The sequence below is a fragment of the Geotrypetes seraphini genome, chromosome 10, assembly GCF_902459505.1.
Source record: "Geotrypetes seraphini chromosome 10, aGeoSer1.1, whole genome shotgun sequence".
Taxonomy (NCBI): domain Eukaryota; kingdom Metazoa; phylum Chordata; class Amphibia; order Gymnophiona; family Dermophiidae; genus Geotrypetes; species Geotrypetes seraphini.
The window spans coordinates 121,284,615-121,301,394 of record NC_047093.1 but is presented as its reverse complement, the minus strand read 5'-3'; the positions used below and the strand labels follow the sequence as shown (position 1 = coordinate 121,301,394).

The 16,780-nt window shown below is 43.0% G+C and overlaps 1 protein-coding gene across 1 annotated transcript; it reads left to right on the top strand.

Moving 5' to 3' along the window:
• The first annotated feature begins 603 nt into the window (after positions 1-603).
• NOSIP (nitric oxide synthase interacting protein) lies at positions 604-14,567 on the top strand. Its single transcript, XM_033961929.1, has 8 exons — positions 604-823; positions 5,271-5,376; positions 5,558-5,639; positions 6,487-6,628; positions 11,392-11,510; positions 13,179-13,366; positions 13,536-13,644; positions 13,781-14,567. The coding sequence occupies exons 1-8, from the start codon at positions 754-756 to the stop codon at positions 13,850-13,852; spliced, it is 888 nt and encodes a 295-aa protein (XP_033817820.1). The 5' UTR covers positions 604-753; the 3' UTR covers positions 13,853-14,567.
• Positions 14,568-16,780: the final 2,213 nt, after the last annotated feature.

Here is a 16,780-nt window from a genome sequence, read left to right as displayed (position 1 = left end):
ACAATTTATGAAAAATAAAGATAAAAATATAAAGACAGAGGTAGAGATAAATATGAATATTGTAATAATTGAGAAAAAAGAAGGCTATACAAATGACAGTAAAGACCTATACTCATCTCGGTCAATGATTTAAACCAACCAACCATACAGAACTATTGAAATGTGCTCCTAAGGGTGAAACTTCTGTTCCCCCTCAATAAATATGGATTTTCAGTGCCAAATGCTTGTGGAATAAACACTTATTCCATAAATAAGGAGCTGGGGCAAGGCAGCTTTTTCCTGAGGAAGGGCTGCATGACAAGGATGAAGTGGGTGGGGAGAGGACATGAAAATGATTCCTCTTTTATGGAATCTAAGTGGAGTGCTAGGAAAAGAAGATGATGACTCAATACATTCTTGAAAGGATTGACTCTACACTATTTTTTTTTGTTTACCAATAAATAAATTCTTTATTAAAAGTCATAATATTGCTGAAATCAGAGATTAGGGTAGAGGAGGCGTGTTCTTTCACACCATTTCCGTTCTGGAGACGGAAGTCATTGTTTTTTTTTAAACATTTGACAGTTGGCAGGGTGATTGGCAGGGGCCGTGTCCTGTGAGGTGGTTGGTTAAGAGGGGGGAGGGGCATTTGACCGTCATTTCCGGTTTGGGGCGGAAATTGCGTTGGCGGTTGACGGTTGTTTGGGGAAGTGTCGCGGAATTTTGTTGGCTCTGTTTATCTTGCTCCTCTCTCTGCCTCTCCCCGGCCGCAGGATGACCAGACACGGGAAGAACTGCACCGCAGGAGCCGTGTACACCTACCACGAGAAGAAGAAGGACACAGGTAAGCGGGCAGCGGCGCTTCCCAGGCTGTGGCCTCCTTCGCCCGCACTGCATGCTGGGAAACGTAGTTCTGACTGCGCAGAGGGTGCTTTATTGAAGAATTCCGAGTGGTTAGAGCTACAGCACACAGTTCAACCCCACCCCCCGGGGGGCAAGTCACTTAATCCTCCATTTCCCCCCAGGTACGTTAAGTGGGGGGACATATAGAGCTCCTTTGGGAGGATGGGCTAAAAATATGAATAAATAAAAATAGCCATACTGGGTCAGACCAGTGGTCCATATAGCCCAGTTTCCTGTTTCCATAGTGGCCAATCCAGGTCACAAGTACCTGCAAGAAACCCAAAGAGTGGCAAGATTCCGGAACCCCAAATAGTAACAGCATTCCATGCGGAAAACCCATGCTGCCTGGGCAAGTCACTTACTATCCCATTTCCCCAGGTACATTAGGATAGATTAGCGTGTCTGAACTGATTCATATAAACCATTCTGAAATCCTCTGAGAGAGTGGTATAGAAAATGGAATAAATAAATAATTTCTGGCACCTCAAATAGTAGCAACATTCCATGCCACTGACCCCAGGGCAAGCCGTGGCTTCCCCCACGTCTGTCTCAGTAGCAGATTATGGCCTTTCCTACATAAACTTGTCAAAACTTTTTTTTTTAAAAACCCACTAAAATAACCACTGTTCCAGAAATTACAGACATCATTCGCTTACTACATAAGGTCAAGCTAACAACTGCATCCTACTTCTGCCTGATCACCCTTCTCCTGATATACCAAGATCCCTTAGGATCGACAATTTCCTTATTGCAATACCATCGAGATAATACAAGAGAACTCCCTTGAAAAGTGTTGTTCTCAAATGGTTTCTTATGATATGCTACACTCTGCATAGTAGTGAAAATTTACAAGTGAATTGAACTTTTTTTTCAAGATATGTGCTGTTCTACTTGGTAGTGGAAGGTTACAGCAAGGCTCCTGAGGCAGGCCATAGAGGCCGAAACACGTGTGTGTAGAGTCATCGCACTCTTAGGCAGAGTTTTGACATAAAGATTGTACATCAGGAACTCTTGAATATCTCCACTGTTGTTTTGTTCAGTTTGATAGTTGAGGAGGTTTTTCTCCCTGTTTTGTTTCCTGTAAAATTTAATATACCACTTAAGCTCCAACCAGGTCACAGCAGTATACAATAAAAATAAAATAAACTTATGAAGAAAAGGAACTCCATTAAAAAAATAGTATATGCCTAACCAGTCACACAGATAAAACCAACAGAGAACAATCCTTGCCTAAGGGAGAGTGTGGCACAGTGGTTAAAGCTACAGCCTCAGCACCCTGAGGTTGTGGGTTCAATCCCATGCTGCTCCTTGTGACCCCCCATTGCCCCAGGTACATTAGATAGATTGTGAGCCCACCGGGACAGACAGGGAAAAATGCTTGAGTATCTGAATAAACTCATATAAACCGTTCTGAGCTCTCCTGGGAGAACGGTATAGAAAATTGAATAAATAAATAATTGATTCTTCTAATATGTCTATATTAAAAGCCTGCTGAAAAAAGAAATTTTAAGGAGAGTTTTAGAAACTTTTCAGTCTCTTCTCGATGAATGGGGGAGAACCAGGGAAATCTGGATTTCACATTGTACTTCTTCCACTGTCACCCCACATGACCTTGGCATGTCATGTCCTTTATCTCCCATTCCCAAGTTAGGCAGTCCTGGAGATTTTGGGACAGTGCTGGATTTTTGACCACTCCATCCCAGTCCGTTATGGAACCTGCAGCACTGATTCCAGTGGGCAGATTCAGGGACTACAAATCCCAAACTGCTTTGAGATGTAAGTTCAAATAAATGTTATTGCATTGTTATAATATGGTTTTGTTGGATTATATTAGGAAAAATCAATAAAATGAATTGCAAAAGAAAAACAAACAAACAAAAAAACAATCACCAAGGACTAGTTAAAAAGTCCTCTTTCTGGACCTAGGTAACTTAGCTTCTTCAGAAATTTATTTAAAAACCCCTGTACTAGTCCCAAACATCCAATGAAAGTGTCTTCTTGCAGGGGTGCTCTGCTCCCAGGATCACTGTCCTAGCATAAGAGCTGCCAGTTAATTTGTAGAGCAGGTTGTTTTCATGCATTTTTTCATTTCTTTTACTTACGGTAGATGGCTTCTTCTTTGTACTGTTCTTGTAGTTTAAAGTGCATTATCCTTGGCAAGTTTCATAAATTGAGCATCTTGGGACCAGCACAAAGGAGTGCCCCACTTTGGGTACTTTTCCTGTCGGTGATCTCATACACAACAAGGAAATGAAATTAAAGGTGACAAAGAATGGGCTCATGTTACCTGATTTAGCTCCAATTTCTCATTCAGCTGTACTCCTTTCTCTATTATCATCTTTGACATCAAGAATCTTGTGTTCTTCTTAGCAGACAGGGTATACGCAGGAAACGAAGATCGGAAACTGACAGGGTTGATGGTCAGTATAGAAGAGGTATGCAGGCAGATTGATAGGCTTAAAAATGACAAATCCCCGGGACTGGATGGCATCCATCCGAAGGTAATCGGGGAACTAAAAGGGGCTATAGCTGAACTGCTCCAACTAATAACCAATCTGTCGATCAAATTGGGAAGGATTCCGGAAGACTGGAAAGTGGTGAATGTTACACTGATCTTCAAGAAAGATTCAAGGGGAGATCCGGGAAACTACAGACCGGTGAGTCTGACTTTAGTACCGGGAAAGATGGTAGAGGAGCTGATAAAGGACCGCATCATTGATCACCTTGATGGACACAATCTGAAGAGGACCAGCCAGCACGGCTTCAGCAAAGGAAGATCTTGCCTGACGAACTTGCTGCACTTCTTCGAGGGAGTAAACAGGCAGATAGACAAAGAGTGACTCGGTCGACATTGTATATCTGGATTTTCAGAAGGTGTTCGACAAAGTCCCACATGAATTACTACTTCAAAAAATTGCAAGCCATGGAATCGAGGGTGAAATAATGTGGATTAAAAACTAGTTGGCGGATAGGAAATAGAGAGTGGGGGTAAATGGACAAAACTCAGACTGGAAAAGTGTCACGAGTGGAGTGCCACTGGGTTCAGTGCTTGGTCCCGTGCTCTTCAACATATTTATAAATGACCTATAAATTGATACGATGAGCAAGGCGATTAAATTTCAGACGAGACAAAGTTATTCAGAGTAGTGGACATGGCAAATGAGGTTTAACGTGGATAAGTGTAAGGTGATGCATGTCGGTAACACAAATCTTATACACGAATACAGGATGTCCAGTGCAGTACTAGGAGAGACCCCCCCAGGAAAGAGACTTGGGAGTACTGGTCGACAAGTCAATGAAACCGTCTGTGTAATGTGTAGCAGCAACAAAAAGGGCGAACAGAATGCTAGGAATGATTAAGACGGGGTTCACGAACTGATCGGAGCAGGTTGTCATGCCGCTGTATCGGGCCATGGTACACCCCCACCTGGAATACTGCGTCCAGCACCGGTCGCTGTACATGAAGAAGGACACAGTGCTACTCGAAAGGGTCCAGAGAAGAGTGACTAAAATGGTTAAAGGGCTGGAGGAGTTGCCGTACAGTGAGAGATTAGAGAAACTGGGCCTCTTCTCCCTTGAAAAGAGGAGACTGCGAGGGGACATGATCGAAACATTCAAAATACTGAAGGGAATAGACTTAGTAGAGAAAGACAGATTGTTTATCCTCTCCAAGGTAGAGAGAACGAGAGGGCACTCTCTAAAGTTAAAAGGGGATAGATTCCGTACAAATGTAAGAAAGTTCTTCTTCACCCAGACAGTGGTGGAAAACTGGAACGCTCTGTTATAGGGGAAAACACCCTCCAGGGATTCAAGACAAAGTTAGACAAGTTCCTGCTAAACCAGAACATACACAGGTAAGGCTGGACTCAGTTAGGGCACTGGTCTTTGACCTAAGGGCCGCCGTGGGAACAGACTGCTGGGCACGATGGACCACTGGTCTGACCCAGCAGCGGTAATTCTTATGTTCTTATGTTAATAGTATCATCTTTTCAACATATACAATACATATGGTATACGTAATTCTGTATTCAGTGTAGTGGGTCCCTCCCTCTGGAATAATTTGCTTCAACATTTTAGGTATGACATCATACTCTCAAACTTTCTGGACTAATGAAAGGGATTTTAATTATGTTCAGAGTGTGAGTTGAAATACATAAGATGCTGTTTGTACCCTGTATATGTTTGGCTCTGATTTATTGCATGACTTTTTGGACTATGAGAAAAGCAGTGCAGAGTGGCATTAAAGGATGAAACAGTGGCACAGATGAGGGTGATCGTTCGTGTCTCAAGGCAAGGAAAGCGTCAGCATGCCTTGGAAAACAAAGGAGGCTCATTTCCACCTTGGTTTCCAGCTTTTCTTTTTTCACCCTTGGGTTTTTTCCCTACAGCTTCATCTGGCTACGGCACACAGACGGTGCGACTAAGCAAGGATGCTGTGAAGGACTTCGACTGCTGCTGCCTGTCTTTACAGCCCTGTAAAGATCCAGTGGTGACGTGAGTACTGCATGCTAGAGACAATTATTCAGGTTCAAGTGGATGATAGAAGTGAATGCATGTGAGGCCTCTGGCAGGAGCTTCAAATGTTCCCTCATTGAACCACCAAGTGGACTTATCTCCTGTTTTGAGAGGCTTGTGTGATGGCTGGCGGAACATTCTCTTATCTTCCTTTTCTTAGCCCTGATGGTTACATCTATGAGAAGGAAGCAATCCTGGAATACATTTTGCACCAGAAGAAGGAGATTGCACGGCAGCTGAAGGTACGTTGGCTATGGTTGATTTTCCTAGAGGGCAAAGTTAGTGGAGAACCACCATCGCTAAGCTGTTATTAGATAAGCTGTGAGGACCCTTGCCGATGTGAATCCTGAGAACTAGAAAGAGAAAATTTGGCTGTGTGAGGGATTGCTATTGAAAAGCACCGATGCAGTTGGCTGGGGTAGGGGAGGGTTTAGCTTTTACCCACATAAGGCAGGAATGAACACCTGAATGAGCTTTCAGTGGGGGTATTCTCATACTTGCTTGAAACCTGCCACATCTCTGGGAGGATCATAAGCGGGGGCTCAGAGTCACAATTTCAGAAATCCCAGCGCTATTGTAAAGTCCTCTTACTGTCTGTCTGTCCAAATTAGATTACAAGCTCTTCTGAGCAGGGGCTGTCTATTGAATGTTAAATGTACAGCGCTGCATACGCCTTTCAGCACTCTAGAAATGATAAATAGTAAATAGTAGTGTTCATGATAAGCCTCAAGACCTTGGTAGTGGCGCATTTCACGTGAAGACTCTGGCCTCACAATTTGCTTGCATTGTCATTGGTCATGGAGAGAGTGTTTCAAGTCACAAATACCCCGATGTACTTTATTCTTCATATAAATGTTTTTCAAATATTAAAGTACATCGGAGTATTTGTGCCCTGAAACACTCTCTCCATGCAAGCAAATTGTGAGGCGAGAGTCTTCACGTGAAACAAGTCCCTGCCAAGGTTTAATATAGGTCCGAGGACTTTATAATAGCACTGGCATCTCTGTGAGGAGACGGATGAGCTTGGGTGCTTGAAGGGGAAGATGTCCTGGGTTACTTTTTTCATTTTTGCCATTTCTGGCTGTGTAGGCATATGAAAAGCAGAGGAGCAAGCTCAAGACAGAGCAAGAGGAGCTGAGCAAAGCAGCCAAAGAGTCGCAAGTGAAAGGCTTTCTGGAGAAAGAAATGTCTATTGTCAGCAAACCTCTGAACCCTTTTACCGCAGTGTCAGGTACTGTGACTTAGAAAATTCAGACTCTATCTTTCATGCTTGAAGCTGGCTTCGTATGCTGTCCAACATCCCGAGGGGTATCCCATATTTGTACACATGTAACATGGGCAAATTGGCTATGTGAAAATACACCCACTCATATAGTGTGCAGGGGGTTTACGCGGTACGTAAAAACGTATGCATTCCATGCAAGAAAATATGCTACTTGGGCATTCTTGCTTGTATTCGATGTGGCAATGAATCCCCTGCCTGAACAGAGCCTGATGTACAAAACTTAATTCTGCTTCTTTGCTTTTTTTAACTTGTAGATCCTCTTTATTTTCCAGATTGAAAATGGCCAGTGCAAAAGTCTGCTTTAGTCAGTGAAGAGCCTGTCAATTCTTGCTTTTTGGGAGAGTTATATTGTATGGCAGCAGTGTGTGTGTTTGTGTAATATTTAGCTCACACCTTTTCAACAGTTGCTCAAAACAAGGTAACACAGTAAATGACGGCAGATAGAGATTCAAATGGTCCATCCAGTCTGCCCAACCACTCACGCTCTATAAATTAATCATTTAATTTAAATGGTCCTTTTCCTTAGATATTTCTTGGCCAGAAACCCAGAGCTCTGCCTGGTAGTGTGCTTAGGTTCTATCTAGTAGAGTCTCCGTCAAAATTCACTCCAGCCCATCTAAACCATCCCAGCCATCGAAGCCCTCCCCAGCCCATCATCAACTGTGGAAGTCTGCCCAGTACTGGCCTTAGTTCTTCAATATATACCATTATTTTCTGATTAGAGATCCTCTGTGTTCATCCCATGCTTGTTTGAATTCTGTCACCGTTTTCCTCTCCATCACCTCTCTCGGAAGGGCATTCCATGCATCAATTACCCTCTCCATAAAGAAGAATTTCCTAACATTGTTCTTGAGACTAGCACCCCTCAACCTCAAATTATGTCCTCTGGTTTTACCATTTTCCTTTCTCTGGAAAAGATTTTGCTCTATGTTAATATCTTTCAAGTATTTGAACGTCGGAATCATCTCCCTTGTCCCTCCTTTCCTCTAGGGCAGGGGTGGGCAACTCCGGTCCTCGAGGACCGGAATCCAGTTGAGTTTTCAGGATTTCCCCAATGAATATGCATGAGATCTATTTGCATGCACTGCTTTCAATGCATATTCATTGGGGAAATCCTGAAAATTCGACTGGATTCCGGCCCTTGAGGACCAGAGTTGCCCACCCCCTGCTCTAGGATATACATATTCAGGACTTCCAGTCTCTCCTCGTATGTCTTTTGGCGCAAACCTCCTACCTTTTTCGTCACCTTTCTTTGGACCGCTTAAAGCCTTCTTATATCCTTTGCCAGATATGGTCCCCAAAACTGAACACAATACTCCAAATGGGGCCTCACCAACGACCTGTACAGGGGCATCAACACCTTCTTTCTTCTACTGGCTACGCATCTTTCTATACAGCCCAGCATCCTTCTGGAAACAGCACCGCCTTGTCACACTGTTTCTTCGCCTTTAGATCTTCGGACACTATCACCCCAACACAATTAACAGGGATCTTTTCCCCATCCGTGCATATCAGCCTCTCACCTCCCAGCATATATGGCTCCTTCTGATTTCTGATCCCCAAATGCATTACTCTGCACCTCTTTGCATTGAATTTTAGTTGCCAGATATTAGACCATTCCTCTAACTTTTGCAGATCGTTTTTTCACGTTTTCCACTCCCTCTTTGGTGTCTACTCTGTTACAAATCTTGGTATTATCCGCAAAAAGGCAAACCTTTCCTTCTAACACTTCAGCAATGTTATTCACAAACATATTGAACAGGATTGGCCCCAGGACCGATCCTTGAGGGACTCCATTACTCACCTTTCCCTCCTTCTAGCGAATTCCATTAAACATCACCCTCTGGCGTCTTTTTTTATTTTTTTTTTATTTATAATTATACAGTCTTATTTTACAAGAATTAATTCTTGTTACATTAAATACAGGGAAGAAAATTTTAACACAATAATACTTTTACAACAATCATCATAGTGATAAACCCCTTCTTAGACCACAATAAACAGGGGGTGACCAAAACTAAAATTAGAGAGAAATTTAGAGGAATAGTACAAAGAAGAAAGGCATAATGTATCTAGCGCCCATTACTATTATTATCCCTTAATCCTTAATGATCTGCTTAACATCTAGAAATTCCTTCAGATGGTTAGGAGAGAAAAAAATATATTTAACACCTAAGTACCTAACCAGGCATTTGCAGGGATACACCAATAAAAATGTTGCTCCAATATTTATAGTCTGTTGTCGCATTGCAAGAAATTCTTTCCTCCGTTCTTGTGTAGTCTTAGCTACGTCAGGATATATCCATATTTTCCGTCCCCCAAATAATTTTTGGGAATTTTTGAAAAACAATTTCATAATCATATTCACATCCTGTTCAAAGACAAATGATACTAGTAATGTTGCTCTGTCCATTTCAGATGTTATCGTTTGTTCCAGTAAAGCCGTCACATTTGCAAAATCTATCACATTTGTCTCTCCTTCTCTTACTTTCCCAATCTCATTTCCATTTACCTTTCCTTTTCCGTCAGGCATCTTTTTATTTGGTAGGTAATAAATTTTGTTAATTGGAGGAATACAGTTTGAAGAAATTTCCAAATTCTCAATGAAGTATCTTTTCAACAAATCAATAGGTAACATTCCTGAAGTTTGAGGAAAATTTAGAAAGCGGAGGTTCAAACGCCTATTAAAATTTTCAAATTGTTCTAGTTTCTTATGAATGGTGGAGCTATCTTTAATTAAAGCCAATTTGTATATCCACCTGCATTTGCTTGGCTTGGCCTGTATACTCTAACTTCATAGATTCAACTGACCCAGTCAATAATTCCAATTTCTCATTTAATTTTGTTACCTCTTCAGTTGATTTTTCAATTTTCCCTTCCATCCTCTGCAGCAATTGCCAGATGCTATTCATAGAGACCTCCGTCTGAGAGAGAGAAAGATCCCCTCTCTCTGCTGTTGTTTCCATCTGCCGTTCCGCCGACAACGCTGTGCCCTCGCCGGGAGACCCCACGCTTTCACTTCCGGAAGCGTGTGTCTCTCGCCACAGCGTTTCGGCTGTTGCCGGACACAGAGGCGTCATGGGAGCCGAAGGAGACAGCGATGTCTCAGTGCCCGAAAGGGCCAGTGACTCCCTCCCGTTACTGCCCAACGCCGAGCTCTCCACTCCAGCTTGTGTGGGCGCCGGAGAAGGCGCGAAGAAACGATCCATCGTCTGTTGAATCGGGGTGGACGTCAGGGCCGACGAGGCAGAGACCCTAAGCACCCCTTTCCTCTTAGAAGGCATCAATATCAGGTATAATGAAAATACAGGCTAGGAGCTTGTTATCAGCGTCTCTCACAGCTTCTCTACATCGCCGCCATCTTGGTCTTCCCCGAAAGGAAGATATTGACAAGAAGATGAGGACAGCAGAAACCAGCCGTCAACCAGTTTCTAATCCAGTTCACTGCTTTGGGTCTTAACTTCAGCTCGTCAGGTTTGTTCAAGCCCTTCTATCAAGTGTCAAAAGGCTTTGCTGAAATCTAAGTAAATTACATCTAGCATATGTCCTTGGTCCAATTCTCTAGTCACCTAATCAAAAAATTCAATCAGATTTGTTTGGCACGATTTACCTTTAGTAAAGCCATGTTGCCTTGGATCATGTAACCGATACGATTCTATGAATTTCACTATCTTTTCTTTCAGTAACGCTTCCATTATTTTTCCAATAACTGAAGTGAGGCTTACCGATCTGTAGTTTCCTGCTTCATCTCTTGTGACCATTTTTGTAAATTAGTACCACATCCACTCTTCTCCAATCCCCAGGAACCACTCCCGTCTCCAAAGATTTGTTGACCAAATCTTTAATACTTCAAAATCCACCAGAACCTCTCTGAGCTCCCTCAATATCCTGGGATGGATCCCATCCAGTCCCATTGCTTTGTCCACCTTCAATTTTTCAAGAAGGTACAAACAGATTCTGTACCCAGGGCAATGAAGGATGAAAAGGCTTGTCCAAGATCGCTATTGGTGTCGGTGGGATTTGAACCATGTCTTTCCTGGTTTGATCCTGCTGTTGCAACTCTGGGCTTTACAGGGAACTCCCCTGGGCAAGTTCTGAACTGTTTAATATTATTTATTTGCTGTGGCTTGTGTGTGCACGTGTATGTGTACATGCACAAAATCGGGGCTAAAATGCCTGGTGCGCAGAAGAGGAGAGACCATTGCAGAAAACCATCCAGATGAGTCACCCTTTCGTGTGGCTGCCAGTAGAAAGAAAACTGACTCCCTAACTTTATCCAGATAGTGGTGTGAATATCGCCTCTATCTTGATCCTTCAGCCTCCTGTTGCTCCTTCCGGATATTGGTTTTTCACTACCACAGGTGATGGTTGGAAAAACAACCAACTGCAGCAGCTAACCATTAGCCCAGTCATGATTGAGTTTGTGTCGGCTTCTGTTCAATTAAGAATTTAGTAAAACATAACTTGGCCGGGATGTCTAAACTTAATTTGCAGTTTTAATACTCACAATGCCACTTCTATTCATCTCGGAGAGATCTGTGCAGAAAACCTCCTCTGCTCTCTTTCTTTCCCCATCCCTCAATCAGCAGTTCTTCTTAGAAGCAGCTAGAATAATTAGAAGAAACTTACTGGAATGATCACTTTCCTTGGCATGTTAATCTGGGAGTCTGTATGAGTATGTTAACTTTTTAATCTGCTTTTTTTGGCAGGTGGGCCAGGGGTGGATGTTGAGCCCAGCACCAGTGCTGAAGAGAGGAATAAGCAGCTACCCAGCTTCTGGATCCCTTCGCTTACCCCGGAGGCCAAAGCCACAGTTCTAAAGAAACCTGTACGTGACACTATATTTTGTGTACCTTGTGGTAGGTGGGCCTGCCTGAGTCTGTATTCTCTAGAAAAGGTTTCTAATAAACTTTTCTGGCCAGCCAGGCTCGGTAGGTTGGCATCGCCATCTGGAAAGGCCCAGGAGGTCAGGTGTTTAGGTAGCAACCTGTATATTCAAAGTTTTGAGGTTAAGAGTGGGGAAGGGGTCTGGCCCAAGAGTTTGGAAGACAGGAGATACTGGGCAGCCCGGACCGATTGGTCTACTGTGTCGCACATCTGTCGGGTTTTGTTTTCATTCATTAACTTCCATATTTATTCTGTGTTAACCTAAACTCCAAGGTGACTTAGTCAACACACAAAACCCATCCAGCCATCCCACTCTTCCCTCACCCACCCCCAAAAGCTAGCAGGTTAATCTACTGCCTCCCACTGAACAAATATGTTTTCAAATGCTTCCTGAATATAAGCAATGGTGAGTGTTGGTGTAATGTCCAAGAAGCTTATTCCACACTATAGGAGAGCATACTGGAGAATAGTGAGCTTGTTTCTCACTAAGACACCTCGGCACCAGATGCTTCACCAAAACAGCAGTGATTTGCCCAGCGACATTTACCTGCCTTTATGCCCTCGTCACTGCAGTCTGCACCCACTTCAAATCCCTTCCTAGAAGACTTAAATACCAAAGGATTCAATGTAACTAAAACAGCTTCTAGGATAAAAAAAAACTCCAACTCCCAGTATAAACACTCCTGAGGTACCTGCCAACTTATGAACCCAGGTCTGCATGTTTTGGATAATTTAATTTCAATTTATTTTCAGCCATCCATTTTCACACCCTACAAGAATTCCTGTAACAGTACTAGTCTACCTTTACAATTTTCCTGCAAGTGAATATTATCTGAAAAAAATATATTTAATACCGACCTCCTTAAAATCCCATGTCACCATGCTAGAAACTTTGTAAGTACTAAACGAGATGCTGGTACCCCCAGCGGACCTCACAAACAGGATAATTTATGAAGACTGATTATAACAGATTACAGTTGCCCATTCAAAAAGATTTTGTCAGCTAATGCAAAGGAATCGTTCACAGTATCAAATGTCCCATTTTACTGAATCTATCCCCAATCACTCTTGTTGATGGATTAGTACTCGGTCAATGGCAAAAGGGACAAAAGCATCCCAGCCTAGTACTAAGTGTGTCTGTTCAATAAAGCCTAACCATAGTCTTCTGCAAATACCGGGAAAACCTCAGCTTGCCAGCCATCGGTGATCCTGAAGGACAGAGATTCATAACTGAGCTCCTGACTTATCTTAAAGAAGACGTGCCATCTTAATGTCCGACCTACATAATCTCACCGCACCCTTATCGTATCTTTTGCCAGAACTTGAGTTCAAACCTAGAGCTGGCTGCACAAAGTTCCGAACCAGCCATGTGGCCCTCTTGCGAAGGGTTATTTGCCCTTGCAATTAAGGTCTCAAAAAATACCCTATTATCCCCTTGCCTTATATTGAAACAGCTGCCCTCAGTACTTCTCACTGTCTTTCTGTGTGCTCTTGTGCATCTGTGTTTCCCTCCATGTGCTTGCCTCCCTCTTTCTTTCTTTCTGCTCCTTTGTGATTCATCCCCACACAGGAGCTGGAAGTAACTTTACATCCTCTGCTCATGTTTCAGAATAAGACCATTTACTGCCCGATGAGCGGGAAGCCACTGAAGATGAAAGACCTGACCGCGGTCAAGTTCACACCTGTGGATGACAAAGTGGACCGAGTTGGTCTCATTAACCGCCAGGATCGCTATGTCTGTGCTGTCACCCATGACATGTTGGGAAACTCTGTACCCTGTGCTGTTCTCCGACCTTCGTAAGTGACAGTGCTGTGTCTGTGCCCCTTCCACACAAGGCAAGGGCATTAGTTACTCATTTGTGTATACTTCTGTAGGGTTTTACTACATTCTTCCTAGAGTAAGCTATGCCACTGTCTCTTGACTATGATAAGAGAAGGGCCTCTAGTTTCCCCTCTTCTTTTCCAGGGGTGCTGTAGTGACACTCGAATGTGTGGAGAAGTTGATCAAAAAGGACATGGTGGATCCAATCAATACGCAGAAAATGACAGAGAAGGATATTATTGTCCTGCAGAGGGTGAGTCCAGTGTCGCTGCATATACACAGAGGCTCCAAGAGACAGTGTATCGCAGTCTGCACACAACTCCCTTTTTTGCGCATCTTTTGAGTTTGAATCTGCTTTTTTCATTTCTTTGTTCTCTCATTTCTTGCAGGGCGGGACTGGCTTCTCTGGATCCGGGGTTCAGCTGCAGGCAAAGGAGTCCAGGCCGGTCATGCAGGCATAATGCAGCGGCTCCTCTCTTGCATTCATTCTTCAAATGGAGGCAGGTTGCAGGGTTGTCCTCGGAAGATGTGGTGCATTAAGCCAGCATGTGCCAGGAGTGGGAGCGCTGCAAGGCTGAAGGAGAGAGAAAGTCCTCTTCCTTGTACAAATATTAAAATTTCTTACTTCTCCAGGTGTGGAGTGCTTCTGGAACATGTAAAGATTTCATGTGAAACTCTTTTTTTCTTTCCTCCCAGAGAATGCGGGAACTGTTTACGCTTTCCCAATCACAGGACCACTTGGTCACTGCTGCATTATGGTTTTAAACAATATTGAAGATCTTGGTGCCTCCTGAGATGAGCTCAGCTTCCTTCAGTTTTCCTTTTCTTGTGGAGTAACATAGCGGTGGGATACTTGCTCCAGTGTCTATAACACAGTTAACAGGGATCCATTTTTGCTTTTGGGACAACTGATCTTTTTTTGTGGACCTCTAATGGCTGCAGGGCATGCCTGAATGATGCTAGCTTCCTCTTTCCACAGATGGGCCTCACTTGCTCTCTCTCCTCTCTTTTCTTTATTAGCTAATAGAACACGATTATATTTTTGGTTTTAATTCTGGTCTCCCTTAATTTTGAGAATCTGCTTCCAAATGTTTGTCAGATCTTCTCTTTGGGAGATGGATAATATGCTACTTTCATTGTATAGTTGAAATGTTAATAAAGCTCGAGGAAAGCAAAGCACTGTGTCTTCGTCTCCTGGGAGAGAATGAATCTGGTCACAGGGGAAATTGTGGAAAGGGTCTGAGGAGCCTCAGCGTTTGTAGGCCTTTGTGGCCCTGGGGAGGTTGTGTCTCCTGGAAGAAAGCAGCTGCTCCTGGAAACTGTTAAATTTTGCTTTTCTCTAGGGATTTCTTGTGGCTCTCCTCTGGGGATCTCTGGTTCTAGGGGTATTTGGGTCTCTCCCTTTCATTTTAGCAGCAGAGACTGCTGGGGAGATGTGCTCCATGGGCATGCCTATCTGCAAACACTGCATGCTTTTATACTTGCAGAAGGGGTGTACTGGTGCAATCCCCCCTTACCCATCATAGTTTTCTGAAAGTTGGCCTGGGGAATGTGTTAAGTTGCTCTGTCATGCTGCTCGCTATTCAGATCGAGGCCAAATGGCTCATTCATGAGTAACTAAGAGGCAGCAGAAGATGAGCTTTAGAAATATTTCTCTCTTGCCTGATGAGAGTGAAGGATGAAGGCTGCATGGGAGCCATAAAAGGATGCAACTCAAATTGATCGTATATATTACATGTGAAGCCTTTGCCAAACATATTTTCAGTAATTGCTCAAGGTAAGTTACATTCAAGTATTAATTACCCTGTCCCCAGAAGGCTCCATGGTGACCTCACTTCGAGAACTGGGTTCAATTCTGGTCTCTGTATTTCAAAATATATGGCGAAATAAAAATTTCAAAGAAGAGCAACCAAAATGATAAATGGGATGGAATTCCTCTCAGAAAAAGCTAAAGGGCTCCTGAGTTTGGAAAAGAGATGACTGAGGTGGGATATGGTTGAGGTCTACAGAATCCTGAGTGGTGTAGAATGGGTAAAAATGCATCTTACTCAAAGTTACATGGAAACAAATATTTTTTCACTCAACCAGTAGTTAAGCATAGGAACAGTAGCAAAGCTGGGTTTAAAAAGGGTTTGGACAAGTTCCTGGAGGAAAAGTCCTGAATCTGCTATTGCCAGAGACACAGGGAGAAGCCACTGCTTGCCTGGGATCGGTACTACTATTTGGGATTTTGCCAGGTGCTTTTTTTTTTTTTTTCCAACCTCTTCTTCCTTTTACCTAAGACTTTGCCCCTTTTGTGCCCCCAACCTATTATTTTTCCCTTTATTGTTACCTTTTCTTAAACCATTGTAGTTCTTTCCTATTTTCCTTCTCGTTTCTGTTTGTCTATTGTTTATACTTGTCTTGTTTCTCCTCATTTTATTATTATGTAAATTGCTTAGAAATTTTTATATAATTTTTAAATAAACTTGATCAGTCTGCAGTATGGATATTATGGCTTATGATGTAAGACTGTACCTGAGCCAAAGGAGGGTTAAGTGACTTGGCCAAGACCACAAGCAGCACCAGCAGGATGTAAACTAGGTTGCCCAGAGTCTTGGCCCCTCAAGCTGTAACCCTTTGCTGGTCTGCTTCAAGGTTCAGTTCTTGGGCCTGGTTTTTTTAAAAAAACACTTTTGTAAGTGATATTACTGAAGGGCTATCGGCTAAGATTTGCTTTTTTGCAGATGATACCAATAGAGTAGACACCCCTGATGGTGTGAATAAAATGAGGTAAGACCTAGTGAAGCTTGAAGAATAGTCTGAAATTTGCAGCTAAGAAATGCAAGGTCATGTATTTGGGCTGCAAAACCCAAGGGACTAGTACAGTTTAGGGGGTAAAGAACTTCTGTGTATGAAATAGGAACGGGGCTTGGGTGTGATGATCTTAAGGGGGCCAAACCGGTTGAAAAGGCGATGGCGAAAGCTAGAAGGATGCTAGGGTGCCTAGAATGAGGCATGGCCAGTAGGAAAAAGGAGGAATTGATGCCCCTGGTGAGAACTCATTTAGAATATTGTGTATAATTCTGGAGGTTTGAACAGGATGGAATTGGTCCAGCAGAAGGCTACTAAAATGGTCAGTGGTCTTCATCATAAGGTGTATGGGGACAGACGTAAAGATCTCAATATATCTATTTTGCAGGAAAGGTGGAGGAGGGGAGATATGATGGAAACATTTAAATACCGATGTGGCATAAAATGGCATGCATCCAGTCTCTTTCAATTGAAAGGAGATGAAAGGCTCGGGTGTAATCTAAGGAAATACTTTTTTACAGAAAGGGTGGTAGAGGCATGGAATAACCTCCCAGTACAGGTAGTGAAGACAAAGACGTCCTTAATTCAAGAAAGCT

Bases quoted from the DNA above. Each gene is read 5' to 3' on its own strand.
- NOSIP (XM_033961929.1), top strand. From the start codon at position 754: ATGACCAGACACGGGAAGAACTGCACCGCAGGAGCCGTGTACACCTAC. The intron at 6,629-11,391 runs GTACTGTGACTT...TTTTTTTGGCAG, and splicing joins CCCTTTTACCGCAGTGTCAG to GTGGGCCAGGGGTGGATGTT. The intron at 13,645-13,780 runs GTGAGTCCAGTG...CATTTCTTGCAG, and splicing joins ATATTATTGTCCTGCAGAGG to GGCGGGACTGGCTTCTCTGG.